The following is a 25,745-nucleotide window of genomic DNA, read 5'->3' on the forward strand; positions in this document are numbered from 1 at the left end:
TGAAACATCATTTTAACACGTTTGGATGCCATTATGATAAGGCGTAAACACAAACGACAATTAAAAAAAAAAACAAAATAACTGACTAGTAAATGCAGTATAGGACGGTTTTCTTTTGGAGAACGATGACAGGAGCTTGTATCCTTGTATGATACATGCGTAACACCCTGCCGAGCATAGAGCCTTTTGCTCCGTTTGACTGGACAACCAGCCCTTGGAAGAGTCCTGGATGTGCCAGTCATCTTCCATTTGTAAATTATGGAGGCCACTGTGCTCTTCAGTGCATCAGAAATGGTTTTGTAGCCTTCCCCAGATCTGTGCCTATCTACTTCACTGTCTCTGAGCTCTGCAAGCAGTTCCTTAGACCTGGCTTGGTTGGCTTGGTTTTTGCTCTGATATTCATTGTCAGCTGTTAAGCCTTCTATAGAGGTGTATGCCTTTCCAAATCATGTCCAATCAATTTGATTTACAACAGGTGGACTCCAGTCAAGGTGTAGAAACATCTCAGCAAAGATCAAGAGAAATGGAAGAACCTGTGCTAAATTTCAAGTGTTTTTGCAAAGAGTCTGAATACTTACGTCCATGTGATTTTTCAGTTTCTTAATTTTCAGTCCTGTTATGTTATAGTTAAATATTGGTTGAAAAGGATTTGCAGTAATCTGTTCACACAGCGTCTCAACTTTTCTGGAATTTGGGTTTGTATTTTTGAAAGTCTGAAATTTAGTGAAATACTCCAGACCCTTATCAAATGTCTTATCATACACATTTGGTTATATATCTAAATTGAGACCAGTCAACCAGGGCAAATTTGAATTTCTTCATGACCTCCGCAGAACATGCAATACTGAGCATTTCTCCACTCACCTGTCTGTGCTCATGAGAGTTGACAAAATGTTTGATACTTTTACATTTTCACATCAAAATGATAATAATCCATTGAATCCACAAGAGCCAAACCTGAAAACAAAAGTAGATGGATTTTTAACAAAAAGCTACCATGAGTTCTAACGCCATGGTATCAAACAAGAATTTAGTTTTTTTCTGGTATCATATTACAGTAAAGATATCGAGAGAACTCTACTGCCCACAGAGCAGATCTCCCCTCCAGCCCTCGACATGGACGCCATCTTGTCCACAGCACTGTCCCTCAGAAGCCTTATTTTTAGCAGGAGTCCGACTCCTCTGCAAAACTTAATATGGGAATGGCATCTTGGAGCTCCTCTTTCCTCAAGCTCTCATGGTACATCCATCTATACCTTCAGTCTTCAAGACACTGAGCCGGTATCTGTTGCTCTGCAGCACTACCGCTGCTCTTTTCATAGCCTCAGCTTCAAACAGGTGGCCGTATGACCTAAGCTTAGCTCCCATGTTTCCACCCATTTGCTATTTTTCTGACCACTGCTCAGGACTCCCACCAACCCCCCTGTCACTGTGTGTCCGACTATTTTGGCAGCCTCTCCAGCTTGTGCACAGCTCTTGCACCAGAGGGATCAGTGTCTTGCCTACTCACGTACCCCAAAGAGAGCCCCTCCTCCTCTCTGCGTCCCAAAGCGTCAGCAAAACCACGTGTATGAGTTTTTTAAAGGGAGGCTGCCACTGTCAAACCTGCTCTTCTCTAGCCAGTGGGGAAAGGAAGTAGACTTTGTTCCTAACTCTCCCTGTTTGACACCAACTTGCGTTAGGGACAACGTTAAATAGTTAGTTCTTTCTTCACGTGAAAGTCAAGGCTCTGAGAAGAGGCGGTCTCACAACCACCAGGTGACGATAGCCATGAAGTGGGGCTGGGTGTTTTTAGGGGTCTTCCTATCTCTGGGGACCCTGTCCTGGGGGGAGAAGGGCCTGGAGATCCCCGAGTATGACGGCAAAGACCGCGTCCATGACCTCACCTCCAAGAACTACAAGTCCATCATGAAGAAGTACGACGTGATGGTGATCTACTACCACAAAAATGTGGACGGGAACCGCAGCGCCATGAAGCAGTTTCAGATAGAAGAGCTGGCTTTGGAGGTGGGTCCGTGCCAAAGCATGACAGTGGATGGATCTGTGGCTGTAGGGAAGAGGGGAAGGAAGGGAAGGGGTTTCTCTTGGAGAATTTTGGCTCCAGTTTGGGATTCTTGGATGCAGTCGTGGATTTTGCACTTAGCGCTTCAGATATGTGGGTTTGCGACTGTTGACAGGTGACGAGGAAGGTAAACGGATCATGTGGAAGTTCTGGGGTGAGGTGGAAGTATTTGTCAAGAGATTGGGTGAACACATATTCAGCGTCTGTGCCGGTCGTCTTTAATCAGGTTGGCGGTTTGATTGACCCCAGCTCCTTTGGTCTACCTGGCTAAGTGTCTTTTGGCAAGACCTTCAAGTTAGGCATTAGTAGCAGTGCATGAATGTGTATGAATGGGATGAGTTGGTACTGATGGGCACTACATAGCAATCTCTGCTATCAGTTTATGTATGTAAGGCTAGTTCAGTCCATGTGGCATTTTACCACATGAAATCAACCCGTGCCAACTGTCTTGTTTTTAAACGAGTTGTAACTGTACTGCTTAACTTGACTCTGTGGATCTTAAGAACACAGTCTGTCCAAAATTTTCAAACATATGAAACTTGAAGAGCTTCTTAATCTAACTCTTGTGGGATTCTTTTCTCTAGATAATAGACCATATTCCCAAAGTGGCCATGTCAAATGTTATCTGTTATAATTCAGGCTGTTTGTCATACAAATGTAGGGACTATGACAACTTATTTTACTTCATTTTTTGTTCTGATTAACGAGCAAATATAAAAGACACTAGCACCCCAAAGAAAAACTCTACTACATTTCATTCTGAAAACATGTTTGGTAAGACCCATTAGATTGAAGCTAATGTTGGCTTCAGCTATGCCCAAGTTAAAATAAACATCTGGTAATCACAGACTTACAGATAAAGCTTGAATTAGATATATTAACATTTGTGTTGAACGTTTATATGTAAAGCCATAATAAGTAGACTTCTTTGCACTGAAATTTTCAAATGTGATTGAAAAATGTATACTCTAATGTTACATTTATATTTTAACTAAGTTCTTATATTGCAAATTACATTGGTTTTTACTGGAAGTACATAATTCGTTGGTAACTGCCTCTGGAAGCTGCATTTCATTCATGCTTTGAGCCACTGTCTTGTGATAGACCACAATTATTCTCTGCCATTGGTTAAAAAGTTCAGCCACCCCACTAATGTGCAAGCTACGCCCCCCTCCATTTCCTGGTCAAGTTGAGACCATCACTACTCAGCACACCAACCTCTACGACTTCTTGTTTTGAATTGAGCACTCTATTCATTTAAAAATGCCTTCCATATGATGTATTTATTAAACACTAAACTGACATTTTTGTCCCATGGGTGAATTCCCACTGAGAGAAAAGCTGTTGAAAATGCCACTCTTTATTTGTGCAGAACGCTTTTCAAGAAAGAGAAAGAAAAAACACCTTTGAAATTCCAATTGTTGTTGTCTCTTAAGTAATGTTTCTTAAAAGGCTAAATTCAGTTGGAAAATTTTAAAATTGCCTTCCTTTTCATTCAGGCTGTCAAACAATTAAACATTTGTATCTCAATTAATCTTAGATTAATCTCTGTTGTCTGTAAAGATTGTACTTAAAAACATATTTGGTTAGAATATTTCAAGATTGCCACATTTTTTAAAAAAGGCTGTCAAACATTTAAAGATTTTATCCTCTCTTGTCACTAAATGATGCACTTAAAAAAAGACAGATAAGTTTGAATTTTTTTAAAATGCCATCCCTTGAATATAGGCTGCAATTAATCTCAAATTAATCTATATTGCCTCTAAAGAATGTACTTTATAAAGCAAGGTTCTGTAAGAATATTTTATAATTGCCATACCTTTTCAAGGTCTGTAAAACTGTTACAATTTCAATTGCGATTAATCTCAGATTAATCTCTTCTTCCTATAGAATGCACCTTAAAGTTCAGATTCAGTAGACATATTTTACATTTGCCATTCCTTTTCTCAGGGCTGTCAAACCAGTTATATTTTAAATCACATTAATCTCAGATAAATGTGTCTCATCTCTGAAGAACGTACTTTTAAAAGCTAGATTCAGTTGGTATATTTTATAATTGCGTACCTACTTATTGAGCTGAATGAAATGATTTAAAATTTTAAATCAAGATTAATCTCAGATTAATCTCAGAAAGAATGTACTTAAACAACAGTTTCAGTTGGTATATGTATTATTGCAATACCTTTTTATTCATCTGTCAAAGGATTAACATTTTTAATTACAATTTATTTGAGATTAATTTCTCATTTGCAAAAATTGTACTTTTAACCCCTTTAAGCCTGTTGTATCACATTTGATACATACTTTTATGATAACTCTATCTAATCAATAGGATAATAAATTACTTAAAGAAAACTAATGAATACAATCTGATAAATGATAAAAAAAATGGCCTCAAGTGGATTATGAGTTTCCAAAAACACCTAATATATCTAATGAGATACAAAAAATATATATACATGTTAAATTCTATGGAAATTTTTTCTTTTTCTTTTTTTTTTTCCTTTTTTGGGGGGGGGGGGTCAGTAGAAAGTGAAATAAACATTCTGGCTATAATTTTTGTTTTCAGGCTTTAATGGGTTCAAAGCCAGACTCAGTTGTTATATGTTATAAATATAATATCTTTTTAATAGAGCTGTCAAATTATTACATTTTTAATTGAGATTAATCTCAGATTAATCAATCTCATCTTTATAGACCATGCTTTTAACAGACAGATTCAGTTGGAATATTGCAAAATTGCCATGATATTTTTATGGATGCTTAAACACTAAAACTGAACCAAAATTAATCTCAGATTAATCTCACTTGTTTCTAAAGAACGGGCTTTCTGAAAAGCAAGATTAAGTTTGTGTATTTTATAGTTGCTGGAACTTTTTATTATGGCTGTCAAACAATACAGCAAACATTTTTTTTTTTAAATCTGAGATTAATCTCAGATTAATCCCTTATGCCAGAGTGTATTATAAAAAAGCCAGGTTCAGTTGGAATATTTTTCATATTTTTTAACAATATTTTTTTAATCAAGGCTGTCAGGTGATTAAAATTTAATCAGCAGTGAATCCTAGAAATACTTGTTGGTTACTCACAAAATTTTTACTCATTATGTAATCTCACTGTTTTGCACTTAAAACGATTCCTGCCTCATTTTGGGTTTCTGTATTGTCTAAAACTTAAATGATTTCCTATCTGGATAAAAACTTGCTTTTATTTCGAGTCAAATTAAGGAACCTTAGGTAGAATGAAGCTCATGACATGAATTTAACGATGGAGGGAATGGTGAAAAGGTAAATGTTTGATATGCTTAAGCAAACTATACAATAAAGCATGAAATTATTCATGATTTTTTAAAATTAGTGCTCCTACCACGTACCCTAATCAATTATGATTAATGCATTAATGCTGACAGCTCTTCTTTTATACCGTTCATCAGCAGTGCCTTACTTTGACTTAGAATGTAATCAATTGGAATAGCAACAGAAAGTTTTGCTTTTACCATAATGTCTAGTCTATATGATGCACTGTGAATACCTGATTTTATCTAAAAGCAGGCTGTGTCTAATTTCCTGGTACGACCAATTTCCTGGTCTAAAATGCAGAGACATTTGCCATCGTGTCCGCTGGTGCAGCCATCACCATCACCTGCACACGACCTGAGGTGGTCTTAAATAAATTATATTCATTGTGAATACAAAGTGGCTGCTTCCTGTTCAGAATGCTATGATTCATAGCAATGCAGCAGCACCAAAAACAAATACATTGGTACTTGAGAGCTGGGGGCTTAAATGTACCAGTGGTGATGCTTGTATCCTGAAAGTTTAAGGAAAGATGTGTCCTGAAAACTCTTATTGGTTGGATAAATCTGAAGGAGTCCCTTCCAAGCACCTGGGCCCTACTGTCAGCCAGTGTATTCACCACAGCAATCCCCTGCCTGTCAGAGCAGCAGTGTCTTCTTACAGAGTGTACCTTACACTAGCCTCCATAAGTCACCTCTGTAAATAGCCCAGGACAGCCCTGCATGCTTAGCAAGAGGCTAAAAGCCCTCCTGGGACTAGCCCAGAGTTTAGGGCCATATCTCACCAGGACTACTGCTCCCAGCAACACTCTGCAATACTTTCTACCACTACACACCCCCGTGGGCGCAGGCTGGGGTCCTAAACCATCATTTACACGCACAAGTCATTGGATCTGATCAATTTCCTCTCACGGCTGCCAAGTTGTGCTTCTTGGCCTGGTGAGGAGATGCTTACTGGAGCAGGTCCCTCCTGGACTGTAACTCTGTCACCGACTCGCTGCCAGCTGGTTGTGACCGTTCAGCCGGCCAATCAGGAGAGAGCACAAAGGGTGCTCAAGGGGGGATGCTTAAAATAGCTGGTCATTACCACCTATGAATCAGGAAGTATGAATTATTAAAGTGCAGGGCCCGGGGAATCAAATCTAAACTGGCTTTGTTGTGAGCTTGGACCCAACATGGATGAGTGACTGTGTCGTTCATGAATGCTTCTGTTCTGAGTCACCAACCCACTCTGTGATATAAATGTCATCAATTCAACACGCTGTCAGGAGAGTCATTACTTATGTTTGACCACATCTCACTGCTACCAAAATAACGGCAGAAAATCTATTTCTCACAAGCTGGAAATTCAAAATAAATGAATTTATTTACATAACAGTAAACCTCCATTTTAATTTCATGGGTGGATTTCATACGCTGTTGAAATATTTTCAGCTCAGAAAAGTAAGACAACTGAATATGACTCAAAAGAATACATCCATATATAGAGATGGCATAAACATGAATATAGAATTATGATAAGCTGAATAATGATTTAATTTGGAAAACTACAGCGCCTATACATGGATGTTTGCCCTATTTTGATTTTATAAATCAACCATGGTCAACATAATTAGACTTTTTTGACAAGAAAAATTACAGCAAACCTCTTTAATGCCATGTGCTTAGAAGCATCCCCACAGCATGATGCTGCCACCAACGTACCTCACAGCTTGGATGGTGCAATTGTGGTGATGTTCAGTGTTATGGTGTCTCGTCTGATGACCAAAAAGCAACATTTTGGTCTCATTAGAGCAAAGAACTTTCTTGCGCTTAACCATGGAGTCTCCCACATGCCTTTTGGCAAACCCTCGTTGAGATGTAAAGGGTTTTTTTCAACAGTGGCTTTCTCTTTTCCACTCTCCCATAAAGCTGTGACTGGTGAAGAAACCCGGGCAACATACTTTCCAATAACCTTTTCTCTGAGTTGCTTGGTGTGTTCTGTTGTCTTCATGGTGTAATAGTAGCCAGGAATTAACCAGTGACCGGGCATTCCAGACACAGGTGTCTTTATACTACAATCACTCAGGTGATCTCCATCCATCCATCCCTTTCAGAGTCACAGGAGGCTGCAGCTGTCAATGAGTGAAAGATGGGGTACACCCACCAGTTGATCACAGGGCTGACATACAGAGGCACACTCACACACACGGGCAATTTAGAGTCACCAATTAACCTAACGAGCATGTCTTTGGTGGTGGGAGGAAGCTGGAGTTTCTTTTTTACAGCATAATAAGGGAGAAAAGCTGTTTAAAAGTAGCCACCCCTTACTTGTTTATGCTACAAACTACCTGTAAAACAATCTGGTATCCCTCACAGTGTTAAACTGGAAAGAAGGGACACTTTTAACAGCTTTTTTCCTTCATTATAGATCCACAAAACAAAAATAGTGGACTGTATAGCAGTGGTTCCCAACCTTTGGCCACTGACCGACCACCGTTTTGTTTCTGTTTCACAATTCTCAGCAAAGATAGTAAGACTATGACATGGCTAACTAGCACTTCATTGATTATTAAATCTATTGGCAGCAAATGTCACAAACTGTTTCATCCCTACTATGAGTGTGTGGATAGCATCAGCAGAGACTCCATGTAAAGAGGCTACAAACCTCAATACACTGAACTTCTTTGACAACCATCACTAGAAGGCTAAAGTTGGACAAGACAGAAATCCTGACAGCTTGAAGAAGTCACCGACAAGCTCAGCAGATTCATCCTGTCGTTCCTAAAATATGACCTGCATTTCACCTTTGACTCTGGGTGGAATTTTCTTAGTCTGTGAAAAATAATCCTATGTATCCTCTCTGCTGTGAAGGCCTGTGGAAAGATGAACGTTGACGCCCTTCTTTGATTTGGAATACTCAATGAAAAAAGAAATTCCATTTGGTGACTAGAGAACAAAAGCTGTTTGCCAAAGTGGGGTAAAATGGTGACATGATGTGCAGACCATATTAAAGAATGGGTGGTATGTTTGACTTTGTGCCAGTCATTGCATTGCTGTGAAGCCTGACATTACAAACTATTACATTTTAAAGCAACAATAACTAAAGTGTGTAGGTTTGTTGCTTACATAATATTGAGGTTATGAGTAAAATACAGTTATCATAGCTTGAATTTGTAGCAGCTCATGCTTTTGCTGACCTCCATGGCTCAGAAATCTCCCCCCTTGTGGACAGCCTTCATGTATGATGAAAGAGACAGGTTGTAATGGCTACTCCTAAGCCATAACTGGGTTACGTTGCAAGGGTGAGGGATGTCTGGGTTGACTTACTTCGCCTGCTGCCTCCGTGACCTGACCTCAGATAAGTGGAAGAAGATGGATGGATGGATGGATGGCTTACTAATACAGAGAAAGCGACTAAATATGAACTCTGGAGAGGTACAAATGCTGTCACATTAACTCAGGAGCACTGGACTTCAGTGAGTCATTTTGTACATGCCCTCCTGCATACTTCTATAATGAAGAACAGTGGCAGACATATTGTTTAACAGAAATAGCACTTTAACATTTCCACAGCACTTTTTCTCTGATAAACATTTGTTTTGGAAATAAATTAACAATATTTCACATTCTAGATTGTGCTAACAATAGTTGCATAGATAAAAGCATATTTAACGCAGATAGCAGCATTAAAAGGGCATCTATTTAGCAGTGGTCACCAATCTTTTCAGCCATGACCCCCAAACAATAACCCCAGAGACGCTGGTGATGCAAGGCTTGCATACAGCTGCTCAACCATGAAAACCCATTAAATGAAGCTCCCGCCACACAGTTGTGTGCTTACTTTAATTTCAGCGGAAGTTTAGAACTCTTCACTCTTGATGCACCATGTGACTTAGCAGTTATTGACCCCGCTCTGTGATTTTACCTGGTCTTTCGCTTTATGGCTGAGTTGGTGCTATTCCTAAACGCTTCCACTTTCTAATAATGTCACTATACAATATCCGTCTTATTGCAAAGGTGGCATCCATCACAGCGCCACGCTTGAAGTCACTGGGCTCCTCAGAACAACCCATTAAATATCGCAAATGTTTGCAGATGGAGACCACATGGCTAGGGGCTAGTTGTGCAAAAACCGGGACTTAATTTCTGTTAACATTTACAAAGGGAGGAAGACAGAGTGTGGTTTAGTAGCTAGGTACAGCTGGGTGTCATCTGCATAGCAGTGTAAGTTGATGTTGAATATACGAAAGATAAGACCAAGAGGAAGTAGGTACAAAGTGAACCCAGGACAGAACTTTGGGGAACACCAGAGACATTCTAAATACTCATTAAATACTTTTTGATGACTACCTCACTTTTACCTTTAGACCCTTTGGAAGTAGAAGACCCAGTCAACTGCCATCCTTTTCAAAGTAGTAAAACCACCATAAATCTTTTTTACCACTCAGATTTTCCATGTTTCTTGCTTTCCTCTTTACCTTTTGTTGGAATTTATTGAATGGTTAACGCCATTGATGGAGAGCTTCATGTTTGGCTTAGTACCAGCTCTTATCACGGATTTCTCTCTTCTGTTTCACGGCCGCAAATTAAATGGAAGCAAAACCAGGAAGCAAAACTGACAGCAATGATGTGTTGGTCTTAAAATAAGCCACTCCACCTGCAGCCTAAGATATCTCTCATTATTAAAACTTAGACAGCAGATTACTGTGAGGCTAAAGTCATCTAAAGATGTCTTTATATGTAACCCAATATGTGCAAAAATTAGCCACCATAAGCCAGTGGCGTCCTCAGTCAAATTAGTTAATTTCACATCATAAATAATGCAACACTTTTTCTCCGTCTAATTTTGTGAATCCATCGAACTCTTCTCTGTCTTTTTGCCTTTATATCCATGCACTCTTTCTCTTTCTCTGTCTGAACTCTGACCATTGGCGTGCTGCATTCTGTAAATACCCATAGCCATCAATCACTGCTCTCCACACAGCTCAGGTTGCAGCGATCTGTTACTTACCACCCTCCAATCCTCCTCATACAGTCTCACATTGTTGCTAGGGCACCCTAGACAGCATTACCACCACCTTATCCAACCTTCCTTTAATGTCAAACTGCTTCATCTACGGCACTTCAAAGAAGAGAAGTATAGTTCATAAATTATGTAGGAATCCAACTGATGATTTATACTATATTCTTCAGCCTTTTCCCCTTTAGGTTTAATAGTTAACTTAGATTTATAAAGTGTACTATCTTATTTCATTATTCTTCATGTGTTTATTAGAACCTAGCCATATTCATTGTGTCAGCCAAAGAATTATTGAGCAGTTTGCCACACTAGAACATTCACCTTGTTGTCTTTAAACCATTTCTGCTTTTGCTATGTTCCTCAGGACACTGTCCTACTGGGAAGTAAATCTGCTCCCGAGCTGTAGTTCTCTTTCAGACTGAATAAGATTGTCCAGGATTTTCCTATATTTTTCTGCTTTTATTTTACCTTCTACCATTACAAGCCTTCGAGGGCCGACTTCTGAGAAGCGCCCCCACAGCATGATGCTGCCACCATCGTGCTTCACAGTGGGAATGGTGTGTTTATGGTGATGTTTGAACATCATGTGTGAGCAAGTGCTTTGGCAGACACCAAACACAAGGCATCACAGCAAACACATCCTTCTCACTGTGAAGCACAGTGGTGGCAGCATCATGCTGTGGGGGTGCTTCTCAGCACATGATATTAAAGAGGTTTTTTGTCCTTTTTTTGTTTCCAAAAGGAAAAAAAAAATTATATTGACCATGACTGATTTATAAAACCAATAAAATGGTTAAACATCTAAGGGGTCTTATATACAACACAATTAAAGCATCCATTAGACAGAAAAACAACAATTGAATATTGCATTAGCCTTTTCAGTTAGACATGATTTGATCTGATTCAATTGTGTACAATACGAAAGATACGATCAAGAGCATACCTTGGACACAGTTATTCAGTGTGATATGATAGGATACTGATTGAAAGATATATGAATGATACGATTTGGTATGATACAGTACCTAAAATTTGTCTCTGACTCCAATGCTGCCTACACTTAGCTATCCCTACAGAAGAATCAATAAACAATAGAGAAAGAAATTCCCTAAAGGGAGAGCTAAAAGGACAGACTTGGGCTTGTTTCCCCCAGGCTGTATAAAAATTCTCTGTGACAGAGGTGATTGAGGTGCTCTAAAGACAAGCCAACACAAACTCTAGGCTCATAATAAACTGGGAACCATCCTGGTTTTCCACTGGCTTTTAATTTATCTTTGGTGTTCTCGATCTATTTTTCTGAGAGATCTTGGAAAAGGTCAGCCTGTCACCAAGGAAACCCTTATCCAGACTGACTCCCTGAGCCCTCCTCCTTTCAACAGCACAATAAATTTCTCCCTCTTACATTTTTAATGTTGGTGGTATTCATGGAGAGATGGATCAAGCTGGGGTCTATATTAAATGGGCTTTTTTTTTTTTTTGGCTGGGTACCTTAACTGTTGGCTGCTGTCTGATATTCCTCTTACAGAAGTAAAATCAGAACTTTAAATTGAATTCAAGAAGCATAATTTAGGACTAACAATAGTTAGTTAGTTAGTTAGTTAGTCAACATACGAGTATCATGCGCATTGTCAAGAAAAGATTCTTGTTTTCAAACTCAAAAAAATTTGAAAGAGCTGTTTACAGCTTTTATAGTCAATTGCCAGTTAAGCTAGCCAACCAGAAAGAGCTACACAGTATCAACAGATGTTTCTTAAGAGAATGGCTGACCTGTATATATAGACGAAAGCAGTGATGGACTCACAATGTTTCAGGGGTGAAAAAATCAAAGGGCACATGCCGTATGCAGTGAGGCACCAGGGCACAAAAAGTTGTCATACATTTATGATGAAAGACTTTGAAATACTTGCTAAGATGAATGGGATTTTGAAAATGATGGGATTATACATGCTATAGCTTTGTGATAAAACAAACAAGGGCAGGGTCAATTATCATGTTTCTATCCAATAATAGGGCACCCTAGAGGGTGCTTCACCATATTTTGTCAACAGGAAGAGCAGCCTTAAAGGGCAATGTTTCAAATCTTTCTACTGGAAGGCACTCTAGAGGGCACTTTACCTCATTTTTCTCACTTGGAAGGGCAATATAGAGTGCATTTTTCATTATTTGTCCACTGAAAGGACACTATAGAGAGCACTTTATCATGTTTTGTTTACTGAACAAGCATCATAGAGGGCAATTTTCCAAGTTTTTGCCTACAGGAAGGATACTTTATCATGTTTTTCACTCTGAAAGGACACTCAAGGGGACACTTTATCATGTTTTGTCTACTGTAAGGGCAGCACAAAGAGTTCTTTTTTTTTGCCCATTGGAAGGTCACTTTACCACATTTTGCTCACTTTAAGGGCATCATAGAGGGCATTTTCCATGCTCTGTCGACTGGAAGGGTACTCTAGGGGGCTTTTTTCATATTTTTCCTCTGATAGTGCACGCTTAGGGGATATTTATCATGTTTTATCTGCTGAAAGGGCACTTTATCATATTCTGTCCACTGGAAGGCTACCATTGAAGGCACAGTTTCACATTGTGTCTATTGGAAGAAACCCTAGAGGGCTCTTTTCCATGTTTAGTTCACTGGAAGCGTACTCTATGGGGCACTTTATCATGTTTTGGCCACCAAAAAGGCTGTCATAGGTAGTAGTTTATTTTGTTTTTTAATAAGAAATGGCACTGTAGGGGCACTTCGATATATTTGTACATTAAAAGATCATCATAAGTGGCACTTTACCATTAGCTGTTTATTGGAGGGGCACCATAGAGGGCACTGTTGGAGGCACTTTATCATGTTTTGTCTACAGGAAGGGCACTGTTGGAGGCACTTTATCATGTTTTGTCTACAGGAAGGGCACTGTTGGAGGCACTTTTTCATGTTTTGTCTACAGGAAGGGCACTCTTGGAGGCACGTTATCGTGTTTTTTCCACCTGGACAGTACCATAGAGGACTCTTCTATGTTGAGTCCACTGGAACAGTACTATAGAAGACTTTATCGAGTTTTCTTCCTCTCACAGGACACTCTCGAGGGCACTTGCCATTTTTTTCTCTGCTGGAAGACCAGCATAGAGGGTACTTTACCTTATTTTGTTGACTGAAGGGGCATTTTTTAGGGGACATTGATATGTTTTGTGCACTGGAAGGGCATCCTTTGTTGACTTAATTAAGTTTTCTCCACTGGAATGTATTTTAAAAGGCACTCTATCACAGGGATTCTCGAACTAGGACCTCGAAAATGAAGATGGCTGAGACTGAGGACCCCCACTGTAGCTGAAGGTAGTTGAGGCAAAGTAGAACAGTGCCATACATTTTAAAGATTAGTTCTATGATCATGTTTTTTATGCATTTAAGTATTTTTAGGCAACTTATACAAATTGGTAAAATATAGATTTTTACATCATTTAAAAGTGTTCTTTGATTTTTTTTTGGAAGGCAGCCCCCTCACAGTGTCTCATGACCTCCAATAGGGTTGAGAACCACTGCTCTATTGAATACTGCCCACTGGTGGGCCCCATTAGAGAGCATCCTGTCATGTTTTAACCCCTTAATCATGTTTTAAATACCATAGGGAGGTAATAACCTAACATATCACCACTAGATTGAACACATTCTTTTTAAGCCTTGTAGTAAACCACACTTGACCTTGACTAGATTACCTTTGAACTATTGGGCGCTGGTCAGTAGGTGTTTACTTTGAGCACATTTATTCCATGCTACATCCTGTGACCCTGACAGGCAGCCAGATAACTACGATCAACTCTGCTTTCAAGCGACAAACATTGGCACCCCACTTCCAGAATGCATAAGCAGGGCTAGATCACATTACCACAACTTATCTTGGACTAGGCCGGGGCCAAGAGGGTACATCCCCATGGCTCTCTCACCTGATGAACCCCACATGAGATATTTTAGCATCAAGCATCTTTTCCAAGATCAACTCCAATACGGTCCAGCATCTTTTCCACAGGCTCAGAATTCCAGCTTACTCAGCTGTCAAAAATGAATATTTAATGACCCTCATATCAAGCGTGTGATAACGATACCACCACCTTTTAATAGATCTCCTCTTACCTTTCTCGTGCCACATCTCGACCCCTAATTAAGAGTGTGAGAGTGACGCTAAATTAAGAACTCATTTGTCAGATGCGATATAATTAAAAGTGACAGGATTTATGTTTGGATTAAGTGTCCTTGATGTAACTCTCCAAAGACCTCTCATCAGTGTCAACGTGTGGAGAAACCATTTTGAAGGCCAGCACAGAAATCTAGTTCCTCTATTTTCTTAATTACCACCTGCTGTTAGAGGACTGTTGAAAGAGTATTGTTCATGGGGATTTTTAGAGTCTCAACTGTTGAAACAGTATTTTCTAAGAGTGTACTATCATCAAGGATTTTCAAAGTTTGATTAGATCAGAATGAAGCAATCCACAGTGGTTTTTCTATCATCTTTATTCATGCCTTCACTCCAGTGATGAGTCACTGCAGGGTTTGCTTTCTCAACGGTACACTCGTACATTCGTACGTACATTTTGGCCATTCTTGTCAATGTGATATCTCAGGAACAATTAGAAGGAATCAGTTGATTTTGGAAGTCAAAGGCCAAGATCAATAACTCTGAGGGTTTTTCTCCAAACTTTTTAGGGTTTGGAGGAACAAGGTCTCTGTCAAACAAAACCCCAGCCCTCCTCTTGGCCCACCCCTGGCATTCATTGTCTGATTGTTGTATAGAGCAGTGGTTCTCAATCTGGGGACCCCCACTGTACCTGAAGGTGGTTTAACACAGCCATGCACCTTTAAGAATAGTCATGTGCGGACAAGGCCGCCCATAGGGGGAATTCATGGAAGAGCTTTCTGAGGCCCATGGAGGTCAGCAAAATCATGGTCCATTGGAAAGTGAAGCTGTGATATCCATATTTCAAATCTAACCTGAATGATAAGCACTCTTTTAGAAAAAACAAATATCTTTATTTATTCGTGTGTTGTAAAAAGCCTTCTTAAAAATGAAAGGAATGAAAATGGTTTAAAAATTGCTAAAATGGGTTAATAATAGCAAAAAAAATGGTGAAAAGGTGGGGAAGTTGGATTTTAAAAGTAGCAGGAATGGGTTAGTAGTGGCAAAAATTTGATAAAAATGGCAAAAAATGGGTTAAAGTGGTCAAAACTGGCATAAATAATGATAAAAGGGAGTTAAAATGTGGCTGAAAAGGCTTTAAATTAGCAAAAATGTGTGGAAATTTTGATGAAATGGGATGGAGAATTGATATAAACTGGCAAAAAAGGGTTAGCTGAGAAAGAAAAAAAAGGCAGATATCGGCAGAAATTGGTTAAACTACCAAAATTTGGCATATCAAATGGTGAAATGTGGTTAAAAAGGGAAAAATTGGGTGTAAAAAGGGTTTATATGGGGCAATAATGGGTCAACAGAGACAACATTAAGCTTATTTGGCAAGAATTTGTTTAGAAGTGGCAAAAACAGGCAGTAGAAAAGTGGTGGAAAGAGTTTAAAACTGACCAAAATAGGGGTTAAATGGCAAAAATGTGATAAAGTTGGTGGGAAAAAAAGATGAGAAGGGGTAAGAAATGTGACAAAATTTGGTGTAAAGTGGCAACAGTGTAATTTAAAAACCATTCTTGTTTTTTTTTTTTTTGTTTTTTTTTTTAGGGCATCTGGAGACCCCCTCTCAGTGTCTCATGACCCCAAAAGGGGTCCATACCCCAAGGTTGAGAACCACTGGTTTAAACTGACAAAAATGGGTTAACTGAGGCAGAAAAATCAGCAGAAATTGGTTAAACTGGCAAAAATGGGCAAACTGAATATTGAAATGTAGTTGAAATTGGCAAAATTGGGTTAAAGTGGCAAAAACGGGTATACAAAATGGTAAAAGGGGATTTAAAAGTGGCATAAATGGGGTTAGAGAGGCAAAAATAGGTGAAAATTTGATAAAATGGGATATAAAGTGGGAATAAGTGGTTTAAACTGGCAGAAATGGGTTAAACTGGCAACAATAGGCATAACAAACAGTAAAATGTGGTTAAAATGGGCATAAAAAGTGGTAAAAGAGGAGTTAATAGTGGCAATTATAGGTCAACAGAGGCAACAATAAGTGCAACGTTGCGAAAACAGGCAGAAAAAAAAGGGGTGGAAAAGGTTTAAAATTGACAAAAATTGAATCTCAAGTGGCCAAAATGTGTTACAACTGGAAAAAAGTGATGAAACGAGTTATAATTTGGCATAATAGGTGTAAAGTGGGTACAAAAGAAGAAAAAATGAGTCCAAATTATGCAAAAATATGAAAAGTGGAAAATAAAAGTGGAAAAATTGCGTGGGGAAACACAGCTGTCCGAGGCCTTTGTCTGAACTAGAATCATAACAGTTTAAAAATCTGGCCCTTTCACAGCTCAACATGTTTCTATGATTCTGTGGTCTTTTCCTCTTTCAGAGAGGTGTTTTGTAAAGAATAAACTCGATAAACTGAACCTCTTGAGGATTTTTGTCCCAGGCATGAATCATCTCTTCAGTGTTTCGGTGCTGCATGAATTGAAATAATGTTTATGCTTTTTTAAAAAAAAGAAGTCAAAGTGGAGGCAAGCTCCTTTCTCCTGCTGATGAATAGTGATGTGAATTTTCAAAAGCAGCCTCTACAGAGCACTTTGGCTTGTGTTTGGATGAAAACATCTGATGGCTTTATCACCACTGGTACTCTACCCAGCAGCTGATGACTGTACTCTCAGCAGCAAGCTGTTTGCCTCTCTTTCCTCCTCTATCCATATCAGGGAATGACTTCATCTATCACTTATTTATAGGAGGAAAATGTCCATGATGCGTATGGGATCAAGCTGCCACATGAAAGATTCATACAGGGGTTTTGTTTGGCTAAAACTATGTCTTACATTCTTATTACGCATAAGCAGCGTTTTTCAAAGCTGGAGTCCTGACCCTCCAGGGGAGTCACCAAGGGGGCCTTAAGGGGGGAATCCAGAAAGAAAGGACTTACATATTAATATGTGAGTTTTTGATGTTATTAATCACTAAAAATTGAAATATGTGTTCCTTTTGTTTACCGATCTTTTGGTTTACTTTAATTTTAAAAAAAGATCTCAGTGGATTGTGGGATATGTATTTCATTCATCCTTGTAAAGAAATATGTACACAGTCCTGTGTGCTTTTTTATTCTCCATATTTGTTTACCTGTTTTGTGCCAAATCCAATGTTTTAAAGTCATGAGTATTTATGTGGCTGTTTAGTTTGGTTCATGAATTCAAATAAGGATTTTTGAAAATGTCTAAGGGGGATATGAAAGGTGAATTTTACTTCCGAAACCAGAGCTGCCAAAAAAATGGGCGGAAACTATTAAACGCTATACAATTAAGACATTAAAATAATTATGTATGTCATGTATGGACATGTTACTCACTGGATGCCAGTGATTGATTAACTGATGTTTACAAATTACCTGCTGTAATCAGTGTAGAGCACATTTTTACCAAGAAAGTTAACAAAGCTTGAAATCTTGGCTTTGGAAGACTGCAGATCATTTTATAAAATGTAAAGCAAAGCATTTTCCATAGCAACGTCTCATTTGTAACAGAAGTGCAAAAAATCAGCAGGTCTCAACTGGTAGGTCGGGACCCAAAAGTGCTGTTATGGCGGAAGAGATTTGCGTGGATGCTGCTAAAGCTCCAGTTTTATCAGAACTTGACAACATTTCTTCGTTAAAAGAAGAACAAAAAACAGCAGTGAGTTGTTTCCTTTAAAAAACAACAAAAGTCGTGTACTGACATGGTTCACGTTATGCAGTTCTACATGGAGTTTATAAGCTGCACACGAGCACCTCGGTAGTGGCGACGACGTCATGTGTTTTGTTGCTCTGATTGGCCCGTAAAGATGTGACAGACAGAATGTTCATCCAATCACCCTCTGAGTTTTTTTTTAAAGGCTCTGCCCTTTCCCAAACGCTGTATATCAAAGGTTATCCATCTAGCATGCCAGGTTAACTTGCAACTGCCTGAAAAGCGAAAAAAAAGTTCTGTGGAAACAGCCCCCTGGATCGTTGTTTTTTTTGGGCTCTGCCTGGCTCCAGCCCTGGTTGTCACATTTTGTACTCCAACCTTACCTACGTTACTTTAAATAATTTGAAAAAATAACTCAGAAATTTGGGTCACGAATGCTTATTAAGGAAGTAGTGGGTCCTGAGGGTAGACCAGTCAAAAACCACTGGTTTAAAACATTAACTCATTTACTGGCGACTTTTTGTGTAGTTTTTTACAGATTTTTTTTCTGTCACCTGTATAGCTCCCAACTACACCTTGTGCATGATTATCCACTTTGATTAAGCTTAATGTCAGTGCAGGCACTTTCACCATCCACTCTAGCTGATGACATTATAGTAGCCATGTGCCAGGACAGCTAGTGGCGTACGTAGATCATCCTCCGGATGTTCTTTCCCTCTGAAACCAGGTTTGATTAAACAAGAGTTGTGAGATCTTATACAGACAGCCAGCGTGTGATCTGGCCGATTCAGTGAGTTTGTGAATGTTCGAAGGATTATGCGGTTAATCAGTTGTAACTGTCCTAGAGTCAGACTGGTTTTAAGACAGTGTAATGTGTAGCTGACTGGTCCCAGAAACTAGTCGAGCAAACATGAGGGACTTTGCTATCAGAGACTGATATGTGACATGTTTGTAGAGCTCCTTCTTGCTCTCACAGTGAGTAAGTCACAGATGGTTCCAGACACTTCTGCCCTCACTATGTCGTGAGTCAGCTCGTGTGCCTGTGAGATCTCTGAAAGCTTTCCAAGCATTTCATCATGTCTCCCATGAAAGCATGTTGTGCTCAGAGAAAAGAGACTTGTAAACTCCATGTTTAAAGTAAAGAGGATGATTTGTGTTGAATTCACGGTACTGTAAATGTCTCATTTCTGTGCAGGAGCCTTGACTGAGCGGTGCAGATATACGCTCGGTTGTGGAAAAGCAGAGTGTATGTTTTATACAATATAGTATCTGAATCTTTCATGACCACCCCGGCGCAGTGTTATGTAACAGCCTGCTGTAGAACGTCCTGATGTGTTACAGCAGCCATTACTAATTCAAAATCTGGCTGGGGGGAAAAGCTGCCTGAACTTCTAATTTTGCACAGATCCCAGGACGGCTCCTACAGGAAGACGGGAAATACTGCTGCTATGAAAACCTTTTAATCCTGCTCAGTTTTACAGATTTCAACACTTAATTTAGTGGAGCAGCAGGCTCAGGCGGAAATTAGAGATAGGGAAATAGATGGTAATTCAAATTAACCTCTTTTTGAGGACTGTAGCATTTTTGGAGAAACTTTTTCACTTAACATTTTTCAGTTTTGAAATGTTATATGTTCCCCATAATGTTTGCAATTTTTATTCTTGTCACAAATTTAGATTTTTGTCCCACATTTGTCTGATTATCATCTTGGCCCATTTTTGAGGCTGATATTTAAGTATTCATCACTTCATATGGCAGCATGTAGCATAGTCAACAGCAGCAAACATTTCCATGGTTTCACTAGTGCAGGAGTGTCCAAACTATGGCTGGGGGACCAAATGCGTCCCGCGTCCCATAGCAAATTTTTAAATATAAAATGAAACATGGCCCACATACAACAGCAAACTGTTCCCTGACTGTATTGTACTTCTTAGTTTCAGCACTTCTTAGTTTTAGCTACCATGCTAATTCTGTAAACAAACATTTTGACAGGAAGAATTTATCAGTTTTCATCAATTTTTGACTTCACTAAGACAACACTGTAAATGGTAAACATATTGGCAACCAAAGTAATAATGTTACCTTGATTTATGACACCCTCATTAATTACCCCACTAAACAGCAGCACCAGTAGTGTTCCAGGTGTGTAGCCAGGGCTAACCAGGTCCCCCTGACATCTGACTGGCCTCCCCAAAATCCTTAAATGTCCTTGTCAACCAATAACTAGCCATGTGAGCACACTCAATCACTAAGAATAAAGTAATGTAAATTAGACTGGTTTATAATGGTAATATTCTTGAGGTGAGGCATATGAAAGTGGCCCCACTATTCTTATATATTTCAATGAAAAAGTTTGGACGCCCCTGCACTAATCACAGACATTTCTATGACACTCTGGGATTGTGGATATTTTCGTATTTTTTGGCAGAGATCCCAAATAAACTATTTTTTCTTTAAAATAGAACGATAACTTCAGAACTTTTGTCTTCTATGGGAGCATATACCATTGTTTCACACCCAGTTAGCTTGTCGTAACTATGACTTGGATATTTCTGATAATGTGGCCCATGGTCAAATCTGCTATGGAGAAAATGAATGGTAATTTTGCTTCCAGAACCAGGCTATGACAGGTGCAGACCAGCTCTGCCCATTTCAGTGGTTTACATGTTGTTCTGAATTGATGAACCTGTTTAACCCTCAGGCCCTCCTAGAAGTTTATTCAGGGACAGAATTGTACATTTCTGACTTTAATCTCAGAATTCTGACTTTTTTTCCCACAAGTCAAGAAAAAAAAAATCAGTCACCCTACTTCTCTTCTGTAGAGATGGGAGACTGTTGAAAAAACTCATTATATCTCAGCGAGGGTTCGCCAAAAGGCATGTGGGAGACTCCATGGTCAAATGAAAGAAAGTTGTTTGTTCTGATGAGACCAAAATTGAGCTTTCTGACAAGACACCAAACACCGCACACCACCATTAACACGCCATCCCTACTTTGAAGCAGGGTGGTGGCAGCATCATGCTGTGGGGATGCTTTTTGGCAGCCCTTCAAGGCTTGACGGTAAAATGAATGCAGCAGAATACAGGAAAATCCTAGATGACAATCTTACTCAGTTTGCAAGAGAACTACAGCTTCAGAGAGGATTTATTTTCAAAGCCCAGACCTCAGTCCAACAGAGAATTTGTGGCTCCCCGTACAACCTGACAGAGCTCAACCAATTTGGCAAAGAAGAATGGAGTAAAACTACAGTGTCCAGATGTGGAAGCCTGATTAAATGAACATTGCATATTCTTCATCATTAAATGTTATAATAATAGGAGATCATTGATATTATCATAGGTGTGAATGCAGGGAAAGTCTTTCATTGCAAAGGGATGAAAGCACTTTGAGGCCTGAAGAATCGAACATAAAAATTGGAACTTAATTCAGAATAAATGTGGACAAACTCACAAGATGCTTAGTCATCAGTTTACCATGCACACCAGTGGCATCTACACTGTACATACTTTCTTCATCAGCTCTGAATATTTTCACTGTAATTATTAATGACAGTAAAGAGAGTTCTGTCTCTGCAGCTGGTGCGAACTTTTCCCTTGGGTTCTCTCTGAGTGACTTACATCATGAGGTGACGCACGTAAACGAATGAGTGACTCATCAACTGCTCAGTTGTTCGTTTAAGAAGAATACAAAGACTACATGAGAACGGTACAAGAACTCAGTGGGAGATCTAGATCTAGATCAGTGATAGAGAAGGGAACAGCACGACCAGTTCTTTTACATTGATGGTTTTACTCAGGCTTTTATAAAGACTCAGGGTCAGGGTCTGAGAGGGCCACACACAGAGTATAGAGAGAGTTAAAAAGGTGATATTCAAGTGGATGGATAGATAGGATAAAGCTTATACCAAGCACTTTTGTGGACACTGAAGAATATTTTTAATCAAAGCTAGAATTGCATATGGATGTAGCTACTGTAACTGTTTTCTTTGGTTACTAGTCTGCCTTTTTCAGGCCTAACATTGGGTATACAGTCCCAAATAAAACTGGTTTCAGGTGCAAAAATTTATAACCACCAAACATGGGATCACAGTGTCTGCAGGCAGGGCCGCCTATAAGGGGGGATAAAGGGGAGAGCCTTCTAGGGCCCAGCTAAATGGGGGGCAATGGAGGTTGGAAAAATCACAATCCATCGTAAAGTCAAGCTGTCATAACCATATTTTACTAATGTATAGTCACTCTTATTAGAGCAACAAAAATAAATGTTATGTATAAATGCTCTAGAGTAAAATGAAAAGTAGCAAAATGAGGTTTACAGTTGCAAATTTATAACCAAGATCACTAAAGGGGAAACTAACATGAACTGCATGAACAAACAAAACAGAGTTGACATGAAGGAGTTCAACTATCTTGGGGTCGTGTTCACGAGTGAGGGTAGAATGCACCGTGAGATTGACAGGCAGATTGGTGCATCGTCAGCAGTTTTGCAGGTGCTATACTGTACCGTCCTGGTGAAGAGGGAGCTGAGCCGAAAGATAAAGCTTTCAATTTACCGGTCGATCTTCGTCCCAACCCTCACCTATGGTCATGACTCTGGGTAATGACCGAAAGAAAGAGATCACGGATACACATAGTCAAAATTAGGTTCCTTAGGAGGGTTGCTGAACTCAGCGTTAGGGATAGGATGAGGAGCTGGGACATCCGGAGGGATCTCGAAGTAGAACCGCTGCTCCTTCATGTCGAAAGGTACCAGTTGAAGTGGTTCAGGCATCTGATCGGGATGCCTCCGGGGTGTCTTCCTGTGGAGGTCTCCCGGGCACATCCTACCTGGAGGAGACCCCGAGGCAAACCCAGAACTCACTGGAGGGATTATATATCCAATCTGGCCTGGGAGCGCCAGATGTGAAGTGTAGGGGAGAGGGACATCTGGGTTGACTTACTTTGCCTGCTGCCATCGTGACCCAATAGAACCCATCCAACAAGATGGATGTATTTCTAAAAGATGGTAGGGAATAATAGCTCCACACTGCCACCCACTATTCTATTAAAATGATAGACCAAAACAAAACGGCTGGGCGTCACTGGATCTAGTGGTAGGTAAAATAACAAAAATGTTTGATTCTCTTTCCCACACAGGCACTCAAACTTTCATTCTATACTCAAACTCAGAGAGCCAAATGATGGTGTTGGCTCACTGGCACACTGAACTGAGCAACAACCTGCTCCCTATGTAACCGCCCAGCCCTGCTGATCACTAACCTCTCTCTGCTGGGAGCAGCCATCACAGGTGCAACCAGTTTTCCTAGATGAGCAGGGTGAATTGTGACCAAGTTTTTGGGGGTAAAAAATAAAATTCAAAGTTTTGCATTTCAAAATGAGCCTAAATGGGGTTTGACTCACTTTTGGAGTAGCCTCAAGTGGCCACTGGTGGAACAGCATTTTTTGGAGAATTAAGAGAATCAACATTTTCATTTCACATGACAATACAGCTTGATTGAAGCCATACTGATTTATATCTGTCAGAACTGTGAAAAGTCCAACATGTACAATTAGCCCTCACTTAGGATGAAGAAGAAAAGCGTCCAGCAGGGACAGAAATTACAGAGAATGGTGGTGGCTGGTTGGAGAGCTGGATGAGTGTATGGATGAATGACATGCAAATTACTGTGGTTACACTTCAGTTATTTTCCTCTTTTGTTCAAGAAGCTTTTTCAAAAATGAAATGTCTTGTGAAGCTCTCTTATTTTCTGGCACTTTCTGTAGAAAAAAAAAATACCTGAATGTGAAGAGAACACAGACCATAGGGGCCAAGGAATGAATTATATGCCTTCAAAGTTGGCTAGTCCTTGCGTTGACCTGTTCTATTGACAACAAATACAATACTGTGTTTGCAATGCAAAAAAACGGCATGACCTGCTGCCACCATGCTGGTGATTGACAGAGGTGTAGGTTTGGCTGTATTGAAATTTGACCCATCTCCTGCACTGAAAACCCAGCACCCTCTCCTCACTCATCATTGGGTGCTACAGCCAAGTGTAGCAGGTACCCAGAGAACATTTTCTGACAGCTCACCATGGCACTTTGCCCTCATGTTATGTCACCTGGGAGATGGTGCCAAGTGATTGTACTGCTGACATCGAACTTGACCTTAGGCACTTGGACTTAAGGATGGGTCATGGTCAAGGAGGGAACAATGTGATATTGATGATAGTGCTGATCTATTCGTAAAGTACTTTTCAAGCTATTAGACCTAAGGGCTTTCTATAGACAACATAAAACAAACTAAATGTTCATTTTGGGGAGGTATTTGAAACACCAATTTTACAACTTTATTTAAAAGTCAGTAGATCAAATACTAACTGAGACTAGTCCAAATCTTTGTAGCCATTACAGTTGTTGCTGAATCACCCTGCATCTTAACCTGGGACTCTCAAAATACAGCAGGCCTAACCTGGTAGATTTAATAAAGCTTTCTGGACAACAAAGGGTTAAAAGTTTACCAATTCATTTGGGTTTTAGATGGGTATGGGTCATGATGTTCAAATATTTAATTCATTCATAAGAAATCAAAGTAGGCATGGTAACTTTATTTCCACAACAGTGTTAATTTTCGCAGCTATTTTTAAATTTAGCTTTATTTTTTAATCTTTAAATGAAATGCACTTTAGTTTTAGTCCCATTTTATCCATGTCTACCCTTTTTAGTTTTAGTCTAGTTTTAGTTGACAAAAACTCAAAACATTAGTCTAGTTTTAGGCCATAAAAAGTCCTCACATTTTAGTCTTTACTTTAAGTCCAAGCATTTATTATCTTGCCTGAATCTGGTACCAAATCATGGTAGTGTGTTCTCTTCACTCAGCCAAACCTGGGGTCCCTGCTTTCTACAGCTGAGAGGCAGAACAGCTACAGATGCATTGCATTTTGACAGATTTACCCACAGTGCAGATATAATGCAGATTTTGAATGTTCAGCGAAAACTAAATTACATTTTAGCCTAGTTTTAGTCATCTTGACAAAAAACAAACTTAGTTTTTGTCAGTTTTAGTCATCACAAATCTGTTTTTGTCAGTTTTAGTCATCAAAGATCTATTTTTGTTAGTCTTACTCAAGTTTTTGCCATGGAAAAAAAAGGCTGCAGACGAACAGTTTTATCATAGTTTTAGTCGACGACCTTCACATTGTCCACATAATGATTTTTTTCATGTCAGTTGTAATGTGCTACAAGACGTGGCTAACATATAGCCCCGTCTATAGCCATGTGGCTAGCATATATGGAAGCTAATTGCCATTTGATAACAAAAGAAGGAGAAAGTGTTGAGTAGCACAACTAAACCAACCCAGCTTCACTTACCTTAGGGAATTATCTATTTATCTTTACAGTTTCAGGTAGAGTTTAAGTTAAAGGATAAATGGTGTTGCTGCTAACTGGAAACTGGAAACTTGATGTGTTAGCATTAAGCTAACAACAACATCCAGGTCCAACAAGGAAATGAGTCAGTGGGAATATTTCCAGTCAATGATGGGGACTTCTAGAATAGTGACTTGAAAGAGAAATCCCTGGATGTCAGCCTAAAATGTCAAAATTTGGTTCTAAAATTAATGGACAACCAC

The 25,745-nt window shown here is 39.4% G+C and overlaps 1 protein-coding gene across 2 annotated transcripts in view; it reads left to right on the forward strand.

Moving 5' to 3' along the window:
* The first annotated feature begins 1,622 nt into the window (after window positions 1-1,622).
* The window catches only part of casq1b (calsequestrin 1b), a 43,625-nt gene continuing 19,502 nt past the window's right edge, over window positions 1,623-25,745 (forward strand). For both annotated transcript variants that reach the window (XM_041779727.1, XM_041779728.1), the window contains exon 1: window positions 1,623-2,007. In XM_041779727.1, the coding sequence (XP_041635661.1) occupies window positions 1,771-2,007 (237 nt within the window). In that variant the 5' untranslated portion in view covers window positions 1,623-1,770. The remainder of the gene's footprint in view (window positions 2,008-25,745) is intronic.

Source organism: Cheilinus undulatus, linkage group 22 (assembly GCF_018320785.1).
Source record: "Cheilinus undulatus linkage group 22, ASM1832078v1, whole genome shotgun sequence".
In the NCBI taxonomy this organism is placed as follows: Eukaryota; Metazoa; Chordata; class Actinopteri; order Labriformes; family Labridae; genus Cheilinus; species Cheilinus undulatus.